General features: G+C 30.2%; 2 protein-coding genes across 4 annotated transcripts; both read left to right on the forward strand.

Annotated features, from left to right (window-relative positions):
• The first annotated feature begins 748 nt into the window (after positions 1-748).
• LOC111303883 (proteasome subunit alpha type-3-like) lies at positions 749-4,867 on the forward strand. 2 transcript variants are annotated; one of them, XM_022900374.2, is made up of 9 exons: positions 749-985; positions 1,062-1,101; positions 1,188-1,271; positions 1,364-1,437; positions 1,550-1,721; positions 1,857-1,903; positions 2,696-2,761; positions 3,776-3,866; positions 4,520-4,867. In XM_022900374.2, exons 1-9 carry the CDS (start codon positions 882-884, stop codon positions 4,589-4,591), a joined length of 750 nt encoding a protein of 249 aa, XP_022756109.2. In that variant the 5' UTR covers positions 749-881; the 3' UTR covers positions 4,592-4,867. The 2 variants fall into 2 exon arrangements, with proteins under 2 accessions (XP_022756109.2, XP_022756110.2); XM_022900375.2 differs by having other exon boundaries at positions 802-985; positions 2,735-2,761.
• A 1,036-nt stretch (positions 4,868-5,903) lies between these two features.
• LOC111303884 (COP9 signalosome complex subunit 2) lies at positions 5,904-12,144 on the forward strand. Of its 2 annotated transcripts, none has more exons than XM_089742738.1 (12): positions 5,904-6,101; positions 6,237-6,329; positions 6,932-7,010; positions 7,381-7,621; positions 7,702-7,776; positions 7,854-7,988; positions 9,749-9,936; positions 10,562-10,630; positions 10,709-10,799; positions 11,212-11,346; positions 11,549-11,661; positions 11,781-12,144. In XM_089742738.1, exons 1-12 carry the CDS (start codon positions 6,092-6,094, stop codon positions 11,869-11,871), a joined length of 1,320 nt encoding a protein of 439 aa, XP_089598864.1. In that variant the 5' UTR covers positions 5,904-6,091; the 3' UTR covers positions 11,872-12,144. The 2 variants fall into 2 exon arrangements, with proteins under 2 accessions (XP_089598864.1, XP_089598865.1); XM_089742739.1 differs by having other exon boundaries at positions 5,904-5,988.
• The last annotated feature ends 2,939 nt before the right edge of the window (positions 12,145-15,083 follow it).

The raw sequence follows: 15,083 nt of genomic DNA on the forward strand, positions 1-15,083 counted from the left end.
GCAAAAAAAAAAAAAAAGTAACATTAATTTTTTTTTTCATTTAAAGTAAAAATTTAATTTTGTATACACTTTAAAATGTCATAATTTAAATTTTAATAATTAGAATTAAAAATTTATCACAATTTTTTGCTATCTTCTATTTTTTTTCTTTATAATTATATATTATATTCTTATAAGTTATAAGTAAAAATAATGCATAATCTTTTTAGTAAATCTATTTTATGGTTTGAGTTGTTTATTTATATGTGATAATGTAAAACACGATACAGTGATAAAATATGAAAATAATACTATTTAAATTTTTTAAAAAATTATATTTTAAATTTAATAAAATTAAAAAATTATATTTTATATTTTCATATCGACATTAATTATAATATATAATTTTCGTATAAAATATAATATAAATATAATATTTTATATGATATAATGATACGAATGGTTAGATCCAACTCACCAAACCTAAACGTAGGCAAATATTTTTAAACCCATGGTAAGACAGGATAAACAATAATTTTTTATTTAAATTTAATTCTAAATTATATTAAAAATATTAAAGTTAAATAGAGTTGGACTCATTCGGGTCTAAAATGGGTGGGATGAAATCCGAGTCTTGGACAATACTATAAGTGACAACCAGGCTTCACTCGAGCTGATGCGATCCATAGTGAGGGTCCGAAACAGTAACTGGGTTTGGGCTGATCAGGATTAACAATAAAAATAGAGTCGAAGCTTGAGTGGAAAAAGAAGGCCCGTTGGCGTGAAGTCTTGAGAAGAAAGAAAACTGAATAAACGATGAAAAATATAATTGAAGTTCCAAAGGAAGGAAAGTAGGAAAAAGCAAAGCAAAGTGTTGAAGTAGGAAAAAGCAGAGAAAAAGGATGAGCAGCATCGGAACTGGTTACGATCTTTCTGTTACCACTTTCTCTCCCGACGGCCGCGTTTTCCAGATTGAGTATGCCGCCAAAGCCGTCGATAACAGTGGGTCCGTTCTTCTTCTTCATAGTTCATATATATCTTTACGTTCAAAAATCTTATTTTTTTTCTTTTTTTTTTTTCAGAACTGTAATTGGAATAAAATGCAAAGATGGGATTGTCATGGTACTCTTTTTTATTTTTCTTTAATTGTTTATTTTGAAAAAATCAAACATTAAGTGAGGATGAATTTTTTTTAATTATTATTTTAGGGAGTAGAGAAGCTAATAACATCAAAGATGATGTTACCTGGTTCCAATCGAAGAATCCACTCCGTTCATCGTCATTCCGGCATGGTATTTCCTATTCCCCTTTTTTCAGCTTTATCTTTATCCACATTTGGAATTTCTTATTCTCTCTTTCTCTGATTTTGGATACTATAATTCAGGCAGTGGCTGGATTAGCAGCTGACGGTAGACAAATTGTCGCACGTGCTAAATCTGAAGCTACTAATTATGAAAGGTTTTTCCTCTTTTTTTTTTTTTTTCTTTACTTACAATTCCCAAAATTCAGCTTTGATTGTTTTGGTATATGTCCATGTTATTATAAGTTTCATTTGTTGGCGGTGGTGTAGTGTGTATGGTGAAGCCATTCCTATAAAAGAACTTGCTCAACGTGTCGCTAGTTATGTCCATTTATGCACCCTCTACTGGTGGCTTAGGCCCTTTGGTTGTGGGGTAATTCTCGGAGGTTATGATAGAGATGGACCCCAATTATATATGGTTGAACCATCTGGCATCTCCTATGTAAGTTGATTTTTCTTAATTAGGGCTTCATTTTTCTATCTAAGTTGTTGTTAGGTCTATTGGTATATTTATATTTTCCACTAGTCGGTAATGTATTTCTTTCTGTTTGCCTGTTGCTTGTTAAAATTGATATAGAGATATTTAGGTGCTGCAATTGGGAAGGGAAAACAAGCTGCCAAAACGTAAGTTATAAAACTATTTCTTTCGTTCTCAGGAATGTAGAGGCTACATTTGATAAAATCATTTGGTCATGCAGGCTAGTTAGATGGGATGATTGAGCATTATATATTCTGGACTTTTGTTTTTGCCTTCTCAACCAGTGAAAGCTAATGTTATATTTTGATGCAATGGTCATCCAGTTGAAAAGCCTTTTAATGGACTTATTCTTCTTCTTTTTTTTTTTTTCTGCATATATTTTCTCTTGTGAAAACAAATCAGCAATGAAAATATTCCTGGCATTCTCTCAAATCATTAAGATTTTTTACCCCAATTATGCATTTCCTGAGTATTGTGATTTTTTTTTTATGCACGTATAAATTGAACTCTTTAAAGTTTATGTTTAAATTTTGAAAAATAAAAACCCTCAATGGAGCTTAAGTAAGCCTCAATCCAAGTTTGCATTTTTTTTTAAAATTTTAATAAACAAGAAAGTATAAAAATGTGGAGTGGATGTACCCAAGTAGATTAAGGCAATGAACTATGCGTCCACCACTATGTGCTGTTTCACTACTTCTCATTTGCCTAGGAGTTACCAACTCAAGTCAAATTAGCCTTAACACAAAATTAGTTGGGCCTAGCTACGTGACATGTTATTCTCCATTCTGTTTCTTTAGGGCCTATATCCTCCAAAACATGTAAAGATGTTAAAACCTCTCTCATGATCTCAACCTTTTTAATCTTTGATTACCTCTTTCTTTCTGCATTCATCTTGTAAATAACTGATAAGTTTATGGTTGAATGGAATATGTGGACAGAGAAATTGAAAAATTGAAGCTGTCTGAATTGACGTGCAGGGAAGGGGTTATTGAAGTAGCCAAAATGTGAGTATTGCCTATGGTAATTTCTTCTTGTTCCTGTTCTAATCTACTTATTTGAAGTCTGGACATGTTAATTGGTGGTTCTAAAATTGTTTGTCCATTTCTTTTTCAATTTTCTCTTCTTTCCTTTTTCCCCTTTAAAGATTCTTGCTTGCATCATCATTTTGAATGCTAGTCTCTGTTATCCTTGCAATACGTGAAAATCTAGGCAGCAACATCAAATTGTTTTTTTTTTTTCCTGTTTTTATTTGGTTATTCTTTGCAATGGCTGGTTGAGCACAATTATAGCTTGACTGTCATGGCGGTGGAAAGATTTATTTTTTCCCTTACAATAACCAATGTACTTTTGCTTAAATATTCAACTACATAGCAGAAACCAGCTTCTGAGAGTTTGGATAAAATGTAACTTTAAGCTTTAACAGAAACCAGCTGCCAAGAGATTGGATAAAATGTAACTTTAAGCTTATCTTGTACCTCGAAAGAGATAATTTTACAAAGATCTTGTAAAAGAATGTCCTAAATTTTCTTTCATATCTGTAATGCTGTAGGCTACTTTGACTGTAATGCAAAACATATAAAATAGTTTAATTCTCTGAGAAATATGATTTTATCTCATATATGTCGGAATTTGGTCTTGTACTTGCATTGGAAATATTTACTTAGGTCATTATGTAAGACTTAACCATATAATCTTGTGTGGATTATGGATTGTAGTGCATGTCACTCCAGCTATATCATCCTAGTATCCTACATGTTAAAACAAACTGAAATATCACTTCTCTGGCAACAGTAAGGGAATAGTTTAATTTACCTTGTAACCAAGTTGGCAATGTATACTGGTACGTTTTAACTTGCCACTGTTTGCAGTATGTAAAATTCAAAACAAATTAGAAATGAGGAAGAAAACTTGAACTTTTAAGATGGAGGTGCAGGAGTAGTGCTTTTGTTCCTTTTCCCTTAGAATGCAAGTTTTTGATGCTAGGACTAGATTTGACCATTTGAGTTATTCTTAAGCAGCATTTACAAGGTACATGATGAAGCAAAGGATAAGGCTTTTGAACTTGAGATGAGTTGGGTTTGTGACGAGTCAAAGCAACAACATCAAAAGGTAATTCTTCACTCCCACTTTTAGATATGCATTTATTCCAACGTTCTAACTAGCTACAACTACAAAATTCATGCCCTTTTCTTTCTACACAAGGTTGGTTACGTGAATTACACTATACCAAGTAAGTTTAGTAAAAAAGTAAGGTCCTTTTTATGCTTTAAGCCTTTAACCCATGTCTTTTTGGCCTCTTTTGACATGGGAATCTTCTGTTGAATCACATATAATAGAAGCATATATGCATCATCTCACATGTCAAGAACCACCTTACGGTGCAATTAATATCATTTTCAAGATCATAATATGATCACATAGATGATCTTATTACTACAATGATATTATCTCTTGTGATTTGAAATCACCTTCTATTGCAAACAATCATTAATTCTTAGAATTAAAGATCAATGTATTTAGTATTACTTAAAATCTAATTTTTCTGTTTGAAAGTACCAAAATAATCATATTGTAATGGTTACACAAATTAGTACTATCAATATTGTTTAAAGATAACAATTTATAAAGTATTAGTAATATTTTATTTACTTCATAATATTTTTAAATTTCTTATTGAGATAATTCGTTGCAACTTGCAAGTCATAGATATATTTTGTTTGGATTGTAAGAAATGTGGTTCCTTATATTTCATGGGATTTCAGGTTCCCGATGGCTTTTTGGAGGAAGCTAAGGTTGCGGCCAGGGCTGCACTAGAAGAGATGGATGCCGATTAAACATTAATGGAGCCAGAATGCTCCTGTTATGATATTTTGGTCTTAACTGATTTCCTATTGTTATGAACTTGATGTTTAATGTAGGATCAAATCATTTACCAATTGATCGTGTTTTCTTGTATCATTTCATCTCATAAAGATCTGCTGGCCTTTTTAATAGGACCATGGATTTCAGACTCCTATGAACTTTGTAACTGTTTTTGTTTAGACAGTAACTACGAACTGAGACTTGGGCAGTCGCTGGCTATGTCGAAAAAGGTTGGGAATATTTTGCTATTCTACTCTTCTATATATAGGAAATTAGAACGGTTGAGAAATTGAAAATTGTAGCAATACATTTTCAATTATTGATATAGTTTTACAACCTTTTTTTAGCAACAATCTAGTTATAATTGATAATTTTAGACGCAACATGATGAAATAGCATAAAAATGATAAAAAAAATATAAAAGTAATATGATTTAAAATTTTAAAAAAATGTATATAAGTTTGGTAAAAATTAAAAAATATATATATTTTGTATTTTGATGTGATAATACGAATTATGATATGATAAATTTTATATTCTATACATATTTAATATAAAATAAATAAAATATGAATTGACATGGATATTTGATTATCAGATTTACTATAAACAATGCATATATGGAGAGAATTAACGGGTGGTGGGTTTTATAAAATAAGTTTTATAATTCCCACCATTTTTTCCAGACTATGAACATATGTTCAAAGTTTGAACTGTAGAGATGTTATAATGGAATACTTAGACAATTTATGACTTGTATTTTATACTAGTAATCGATGAATTGTATTTACTTTCGTAAACCATGGTGAACAGTTATGAAATCAAAGAACCCAAACAAACAAAAGAAAAAGTGCATAATAGCTAAGAAATCACAAAAGTGATGGAATGTACAATATTAAGAACGTGTAAATGCCCAATTTATAAATGTACAATATTAAGAAAATGTGTAAATGCCCAATTTTCTTGAGAATGAGAAATTTGAATTTCATTTTTGGATAAAAAATATTATTTATTGAATTAAATGTTGAAATACGATAAATGTTTAAAGTTCTGTTAATTATATTTTAAAAAATTAATTTAGCGATGTAATTTTTATAAGTTGATGAAATTAAAAAAATATAAACTTGATCAAATTTATTGGAAAATTTTACGCATTCAATTGATACTTGTGAGTCACATCAAACAAAACAGTTGGACACTCAAGTCAAGACACTGCCAAACACGTAATAGAGCACATTAATTTTTGATCTTGGAAATATATAGTTTTTCAACAAACATGCCCTTATCGTTAAAACGATAGCAGTAAAAATTGACCTAAAGCGATTCGAAACAGTTAAGCGATGGCCAGCGGAGAGGTTTTTGCTTACCGGTAAATTTATTATAGTTTCAGCAAATCTACACCTTCACCTTCGCTTTTCTTGATTCCGAAAAGATTATAATTTACTGAAAGTGCCAATTTTATCACGCTAATCATGGCTTCAGGTCTCTCCTTTTCTCTCTGATTTTCTTTGATTCAAATTTAAAATTTGTAGTATTAACCTTTTTATTTAAAGAAAAAAGAAGTTTCAGTTTCGTTATTAGTGTTTGATAAATTCGACATGTTTTTGAATCGGGCAGATGCGGATATGGAGGATTATGGATTCGAGTACTCCGATGAGGAGCCTGAGGAACAAGACGTTGACATCGAGAATCAATATTACAATTCCAAAGGTTCCTTTCCTTTTTTTTTTTGGTATACGATTCTATAATCTCAATTTAGATGTGGCTAGGATCATGCTTTGTTTTAGGTTTACATAAAAAAATAATTTCTGTTTCTTCACATTTTTATATGCATTAAATATTAACTTAGAGTAGCATTAGGGCTCACCTTTCGAATATGGTTGTGAAGTGCTGCAGATTCATATTTGAAATGCTCTGTTAGGGTTTATGCCTTTAAAGTTGAGAATTATTTAGTTATAATTGTTGCGTAGTGGTTGAATAATAACCTAAACTTGTTATTAACCTCTTTGCGTGTGTATGTGTTCTGTTAAGGTCAGTTTATTTTCTCATGTACTGGGCTTCATATTATGTATGTATGTCTGAGTGTGTTTGCATTTTCACTATGTCCTCTTGATTAATCCATAATTGATATGTCCTATAATTATGGGTTCCTAAATAGCTTGTCCTGCACCGTAGAGCAGCAGTGGAGGTGAACTCAGGAGTGCAATTCATTTCGGATAAATGCTTAGAAGTTAGAAACCATATTGTTGGTTGACGATCTTATTGATTCCTACTTTTTATTACTAATAATTTGTTTTCTTTTGTGATAAAAGGTTTGGTAGAAACAGACCCTGAAGGAGCGCTTGCTGGTTTTGCTGGAGTGGTTAGCATGGAGCCCGAGAAGGCTGAGTGGTGAGTTCTCTGAAATTGACATTTGGATTTGTTACTTTTGGGTATATTATGGTTATTACCGAGCTTTTCTACAATTGTTTCCAACTAATGCCCTTTTGCTTTTCTTTTCCCTGAGTGTCTTTTGTGGTTTAGCATGTACTAGCCATATTATTAAGAGTATATGTTGTCTGTTGCCTCTTCACTGGATTAACTCCTCTCATGTCAAATTTTCAAAGAATTCCCTTAAATAAATAAAGTTTTTGCAAACTTTACAGATTTTGGTTATTGTTTTATCTATCCATTTAAAACAATTGTCTCATTCACTAAAAAAGTATGTATTTGATTAGAGCCATATCAATATTAAATAGTGTACTCATACTTTCTCTGCTAGGGGATTCAAAGCTCTGAAGCAAACTGTAAAGCTCTATTACCGTTTAGTGAGGTATAAGGAAATGATGAACGCTTACAGGGAGATGCTAACATACATCAAATCAGCAGTGACACGAAATTACAGTGAAAAATGTATAAACAATATTATGGATTTTGTTTCCGGATCAGCTAGTCAAAGTTTTGCTCTCCTGCAAGAATTCTATCAGACCACTCTGAAGGCCCTTGAAGAAGCAAAGAATGAGGTTAGAGAATTATCAAATCTACAATATCATTGGTCCGGTTTTTGTATCAAGATGTGATATATTGCTCTCTTTTCATGCAGCGACTTTGGTTTAAGACGAATCTTAAACTTTGCAAGATCTGGTTCGATACGGGTGAGTATGGGCGAATGAACAAGGTATCTTTTCAAAACCTTATGATTTCATTAATCCATGTTACAGAATGTTTGTACATTCTAATGTTTTGCACTATCAGATTTTGAAGGAGCTTCATAAATCTTGTCAAAGGGAAGATGGTACAGATGATCAAAAGAAGGGAAGTCAGCTTCTGGAGGTATATGCAATTGAAATTCAAATGTATACTGAGACAAAGAACAACAAAAAGCTCAAGGTAATTTAACTTCCCTTTTAAGATGAAATATGTATACCGACTTACAGATAGGTCCATTTGAGCTGGCCTAGGACTTTGTGAAGCTTGGTTGAATACTTTATTTCTTGATTTAGGTGTGAAGTAAAGCTACTTGTTGAATTTGAAGCCATCTACCCTTTACAATCTCTAATAGAAAGGGGATGGTTCTTAAACGTCAAACTAAATTTCATTAGTTGTCCTCCTTCCAATTCTGTTTTTTCTTGCTTCTTAATAGAATCACAGCTACTTGTTTATGCTATGCCATCTACCCCTTTTACCATCTTTAAGGAAAAGGGGAAGTTTGCAAACCTGATTTCAGTATTTGTTCCCCCCCCCCCCCCTTTCCTTGTTCTTAAATGAATGATAGACTACTAGTAAAAAATAAAAGTAACGTTAAGAAAAACCTAGGATTTGGCCTAGCAGCCGTTAACCCTGTTTAAGAGGATTGGGGTCTATGGTTTAATCATCTCTCCCTCTCTACACTTCCTCATATGTGCCAAGAAAGTGAAAATTTACATTAAGTATCTTAAAACCAGCTGGTAAGATAAAGAACTCTTTATTGATGAAGAAGAATGATTTTATTACATGTCTGATATAATTAATAACAAATGACAGCAATGACGTAAGTTAGATGTTTGGCAGTTCAAGAATGGAACATATGCGATCATATTTCCCTTTTAAAGGTCTACAACTGAAAGGAAGTTAATATTGGTTTTGTTGTCATCATTGAACTTCCTAGTAAGTATTGTACACAGCAGAATGCGTACCTAATGTTTTGTTTGCCAAATATTAAGTACACTTTCTTCTGGGATTTGTGTGAAGCAATAAACTAAGGTAGGAAATCTTTACTCTGTAGAACCTTAGGCGTCAAGAGTCTAGACTTGTGTCTTTCTTTTGCTATTCTTTAGAATTTTATCAACTTTCAAACTTAGCGCTAGTAAAGTATATTCCCTTATAGCCTGAAAAAGTTCTTTGGAATCCTGGTTAATAATATTGTCACATAGCCATGAAGCTTCATTAGTTAATTCTTAATTCTGATTTCCAGAAAATTTCACTGTTGTTCAACCTCAATTGCATGCATACTCCACTACCTTTCTGCCCTTAGTTAATACTGAATTCTGGCCTTCCCAACTTCTTCTTCTTTATTATCCTATGTTAAAAGAATATCAAAATTATTTGGAAATGAATATTAAGTTGCACCATGATGACTTCATTCATTTTTCAGCATGTGTGAAGAGTTCAACAAAATGTAATCTTAGAAATGTTATGGTATAAGTAATATCCAAATATAAGGTCAGATAGAGAGAGAGAGAGAGAGAGCATTCCCTCTAAACCAGGCTTTTCTTGTATGCAGGCTGTCATGCTATGTATAGAGTTTGATGCTACAAACTTCCCTTTTGAGTCTTGTGAAGGGTTAAAGTACAGACATAGTTGTCAGAAAACGGATCATATGTTCAATATATGAACTTTTGCAACTCCTAATGCAATCTATTGAGGAAAAAGGGAATGCCCTAAAAGTTGGATCTATTGCAACTCCTAATGCAATCTATTGAGGAAAAAGGGAATGCCCTAAAAGTTGGATCTATGTGATGTCGCTAATCCTGTTTGATGGATATTTGTTCTATTTTAGATGATAGCCTAAAACCAACCTTGTTTCTGTCATTTTACAAAGTTGTATCGTATGTCTAGCTTTGGTCGTATATAGCTGTTTAGCTGTGTCTGAGATATGGGATTAAATGCAGCAATTATACCTTAAAGCACTTGCTATCAAGTCTGCAATACCACATCCGAGGATCATGGGAATAATCCGTGAATGTGGTGGCAAGATGCATATGGCTGAGCATCAATGGGCTGAGGCAGCAACAGATTTCTTTGAAGCTTTCAAGAACTATGATGAAGCTGGGAATCAGAGACGCATACAATGCCTTAAGTATAATTGCTGTTTCCTAATTTTTTTTCTTTTCTTTATGTGTTTTTTTACGTTTTTTATGCATACTCCTCTTCCTCTCTCACTCATATCGGTATTATAATGGTAAAGATTTGACATGAGAGCTGAAGCTCGTTATCTGCAATTCTTTCTTAGCCTTCTGACCTAACCCCATTATAGCACTAGCGTGGTCCACAACAAATGTATAAATGGATAAGATTTCTCTAAACATATTGAAGGGGCCACTTTGAGGCAAATTGTTCTTTTACCAAAAGTAACATAAGACATAAATAAGTGCTGCAGTAAGGCATAAAAGGTTGAGGACAGAGTATAAAAAATAATCAATACGGAGGAGATATGAAGAAAATCCCAGTCAGTGAGATCTAGGAGAGCAAAAAGAAAGAGAAATTAGTGATAGACATGGTGAGATCAGGAGGAACTATCTCAGAGGAGCAGAGATAAAAAGAAAGGCTAGTGTGAACAGAAAGAGAGATAGTTCAAATATATTAATCTCTTATCCTATAAATAAGTCATTGTATGCCTTCTATAAATACTTCTTTATCCAGTCTTTTTACCCAATTAGATAAATTTTCAAATTGATCTTTTCATCTTGTTGTGTCGCTTCCAGGTACCTTGTTCTGGCTAATATGTTGATGGAATCTGAAGTTAATCCTTTTGATGGTCAGGAGGCAAAGCCGTAAGTTTGTTTATATCCCCACCTGCTAAATATACTCTCTCTCTCTCTCTCTCTACCCCCTGATTGCTATTCCTGCAGGTACAAAAATGACCCTGAGATTTTGGCGATGACAAATCTTATAGCAGCCTATCAACGAAATGAGATAATAGAGTTTGAAAAAATCCTTAAGGTTGTGCAATGCTGCTGCATGTTGTGATATATATATATATATATATTTATATATTTATATATATGAGGGATCAATTTACATTGTGTAAAACTTTTTTAGTTTTACTCATTTTTCTAACTATTGATTTTAATAGATTTAAGGGATTGGAGAAACAAGTAAAAATAGGAAAAAGTGGTTTAATCTCATCATTTGAAGATATTAAAATCAATGGTTAAAAAAAAATGTAAAACTAAAAAGATTTTACACTATATAAGTTGATTCTTCCTCTCATATATATATATATATATAAATAGTCGTTCTCATATATATATATATATATATATATATATTGTTGTTCTCATCTGTTTGCCTTCCTTCTTGTTAAGAGTGAAATTTTTGTTTTCTTTTGATTTTTTAACTTTTACTTTCACAGAGTAACCGAAGGACAATCATGGATGATCCTTTCATTCGAAATTATATTGAAGATCTATTGAAGAATGTCAGAACTCAAGTGCTACTTAAGCTTATAAAACCATATACAAGAATCCGGATCCCTTTCATATCAAAGGTGAAAGCTACAGTTTTTCCTTTCTAGTCAGTTTCTTCAGTTATTCCTTTTTTTTTTTTTTGGTTTAGTTATTACTAATAATACAGTTAACATTTTTAGCTTGACCATTTTTCTATGTAATGAACTCCAGATATGCTTTTTTTTATTATTATTATTTTAAATGCATCATTCAAGTCTTTCATGACCTTTCTTCAACATTCAGGAACTCAATGTGCCAGAAAAAGATGTTGAGCAGTTGTTGGTTTCTTTGATCTTGGATAATCGTATTGATGGGCATATTGATCAAGTGAATCGGCTGCTGGAGCGTGGTGACAGGTCAGCCCTATTTCCTATTATTTACTAGTAGTAGTAGTAGTAGTAGTAGTAGATTTGGTTGAAGTTGAACCAATGTCAATATTATTTGACTTTTACTTACATTTGCTTTCACTTGCCAGGTCAAAAGGTATGAAGAAGTATGCAGCTATAGATAAATGGAACACACAGCTTAGTTCCCTTTATCAAACCGTCTGTAACAGGGTTTATTGAGATTGCAAGTATGCTATATTATATCCCTTTGCTGAAGGTAGTCTTTTTCCTTCCTTTTTTTTTTTTTTTGGAGGGCGGGGGGGGGGGGGGGGGGGGGGTTGTATTTGGGGCCACTAGAATGTGCTTTATCATCTTAGATGATTCAGGTAAGCAATCTGGGAAAAAAAAAAGCATGTACCTTGATTCCTAAATTATATGTTTGGTTAGCCAAAGTCTGTTCTTGTTCAATGACAGAAAAAAAAATATATATACATATTTGCCTGATTGCAAGAATTTTGATTCTGAGATTGACACCTGTCATATGAATTACTGATTCTCTGCCTAAAGCGTGCATAAATCGCCAAACGTTAACCCGGAATGTGTTTGATTGGATGCGGTGGTGTTTGCTTGCTGGGATGAGTTCTGGTGGATGGTAAAAAGAAGGCATGAGTATGGAAAGAGCTATGAACTAAAATTAAATAATTACTCAAGCGTTATTTGATTTATTATAATCAATTAAGTTTTTAACTATGTATTTTCATTAATTAAATTTTATTAGATAAAAATTGATTAAGTTTCAATATTCATTTCCGTACAAAAAAAGTTTAATTGGATAAAAATAAATGTTTAAAAGCTTAATTAAATAAAAATAAGCATTTGAAGGTTTAATTGATTTTAATAAAACAGTAAGGGTTTGAATAATTATTTAATTTTTATTTAAGGATTTTTTATATTTAAGCCTATAAAGAAGTTAAATGAAGGGAGATGGATAAAAACTAAAAAAGGACAAGGAAAAATGGAGTAAATGGAAAAGGAAAATGAAACTGTTCGAAGTTGAACCCACCTTTACATTGGAGGTGTTCCGATATAATCAAATATTCTCCTTTTGGACAGCCTAATAAATTCTCTGTTTTATAATTTTTTTGTAATTTTAATTTTTTTGAACATTCAAATCTCAAAATAATTTTACAATTTTATGATAAATTATTGAATTTTACATATAATTATTTTTTTGTATAAAAAAATTTGTAATTTGAGATCAAATAAGCGATTGCATGTATTCAAATTTAAATTTTAGATATATTTCTTGTCATTTTTTAAAAATAATTTAATGAATCAATTATATTAAAATTTTAAATTCAATTTTAGATTTAAAAATTGTTATATTATTACATTGACGGTAAAATCTCTAATATTTTTATTAAATATAAATTTAATATAAGCCCCTTTTTATTAAATACAAATTTAATATAAGTTATTTTAAAAGAATTTTAATATTTTAATTTTTCATATGAATTTAATGTATTTAAATTTTTATTTTTGGACATCAAACTTTAATTAACAATAAAATATTAATGTTTTTCTCAATTCATTCGACTAATCTGTGTTTTTGTGCCTATAGGTTCAAGAAGGAAATTAGTTATTTCTTTAGTCTCAAAATAATTATTTTTATTAATTTTTTTGGTTAAACTAACTTAATTTTAATTATTTTTAAAAATATTATATTGAATTAAAATTTTAAAAAAATATTTTTAAAAAAATTTGAAACTCAATTTATAAATTTTATTTTTAAAAATTTTTAAATTTTGTTTATAAATATGATCAAAATTAAATTAGTTTGAAAAATAAAAGATAATAGTTTTGAGAGGGAAAGTGTCAAATTCAATTTTTAGTACCTTTGGTTTTCCCATTCCCTCTCACCGACACTGCTGATCCGTTCAATATTTGTCTCTTTACAAAAGTAGGGCAACAAGGAAACGTTTTAAGCTTTTTAGTAGGCAAATTCCATTATTTTACTGATAGGGACGTGTTCCACGACTGCGGACAGAAGTGTGTTCGTGTCTCAATGCTCGCTTCAGCTTGAACTGGAAAGGAAATGGCTCTTGTTCTTCCGTCCCCCTTTCTTTCTGGGTCTTTTTCAAAGATTCTTCTAGTTTTTGGTGGATCATTTGCCCCCTTTTGATTAACCCTTTTTTAAACTCTTTGGAAGACACATGAAAAGCTTGATTATTTAAGCAATTTTTTCCTCTTTTATTTTTCTAATTTCTAATCTAATTTTTAATTTTTATTGGTTGAATTTATTTGAGAAAAACTTATGTATTTAACTTTAAAATTTTGTTTAATTAGAGACTTAATTGAGTGATGAAATACTTCCTAAATTTTAATGTCTATAATTTTTTTTATCCTCAAATTATAATTTCTAATATAAAAAATTTTTAATTTTATTTTTAGAGAGAAAATTAAATTTTTAGAGAAAAAATTATAAATTCAGATGAAAAAAATTTAAAAAAAGTAATAGGTTTGAGTAAAAAAAAATATAATAAATTATAAGATAATTAAATGTTACATTTTCAACTTTAAGAGTATTTTTTTTCAACTTTAATTAAAAATATATTTATAAAATTAACTCAAAATTTTATTGAATAAACATGTCATTTAATTTAAGTTAATACTCAATTGAGTTTCCTCTTTTAAACGTAATACTACTATTAAAGGAAGAAAAAAGTTAATTTTTTTTATTCCTTTCCTCTATCTAACAATGAAATTGTTACTTATTTGGTGTTTCCTCTTTTTATTATTTATCTTTTTTTTTTTTAAATTAGTTCAGAGTAATCCTGGCTGTTTAACATGGATTTAGTACATAAACAAACCTTTATAAAATAAAATTTTAGTTATTTGTTTATTTTAATGAATTATAATTTTATTTATTATTATCTTTTTTTAATAATTTCTGAAATAAAAAAAAAAAACAAAAAAAAAGATAATAAGCAAAATTTTTAACCATTCCAACCAACAAACATCAATTACTATAGGCAAATTTATTAGTAAATGAGTTGGGTTTTAGCCAAGGGACACTTAGCTGGTTTTCCATATGTGAAAAGAAATGTTCATGCCAACCAAATACTTCGTGAACAAAGTTTGTAAGTAAACTTTAATTAAAAACTTATTAATTTTGAACATTTTGGGTTACAGTGAACTTTCAAAATTTATTTTTTAATGATAATATTTTCTTATTCCAAATAAAAAAAAAATTTCATATGAAATTCATAACTTTAAAACTAAGATATGAGTACTTTATAAACAAATAGAATTAAAAATAAAGTGTAACGGGAAAAATATAATTTAAAAATTTTAAGTGTTTAACATTATTTAAAAAATTTATGACAAATTAAAAATATTAAAAAATATACATAAGTATTAAAATTTTATAAATATGAGTATAATAAAATTGT

This window comes from Durio zibethinus, chromosome 13 (genome assembly GCF_047325235.1).
Source record: "Durio zibethinus cultivar Kanyao isolate XHJ-2024 chromosome 13, ASM4732523v1, whole genome shotgun sequence".
Classification (NCBI taxonomy): domain Eukaryota; kingdom Viridiplantae; phylum Streptophyta; class Magnoliopsida; order Malvales; family Malvaceae; genus Durio; species Durio zibethinus.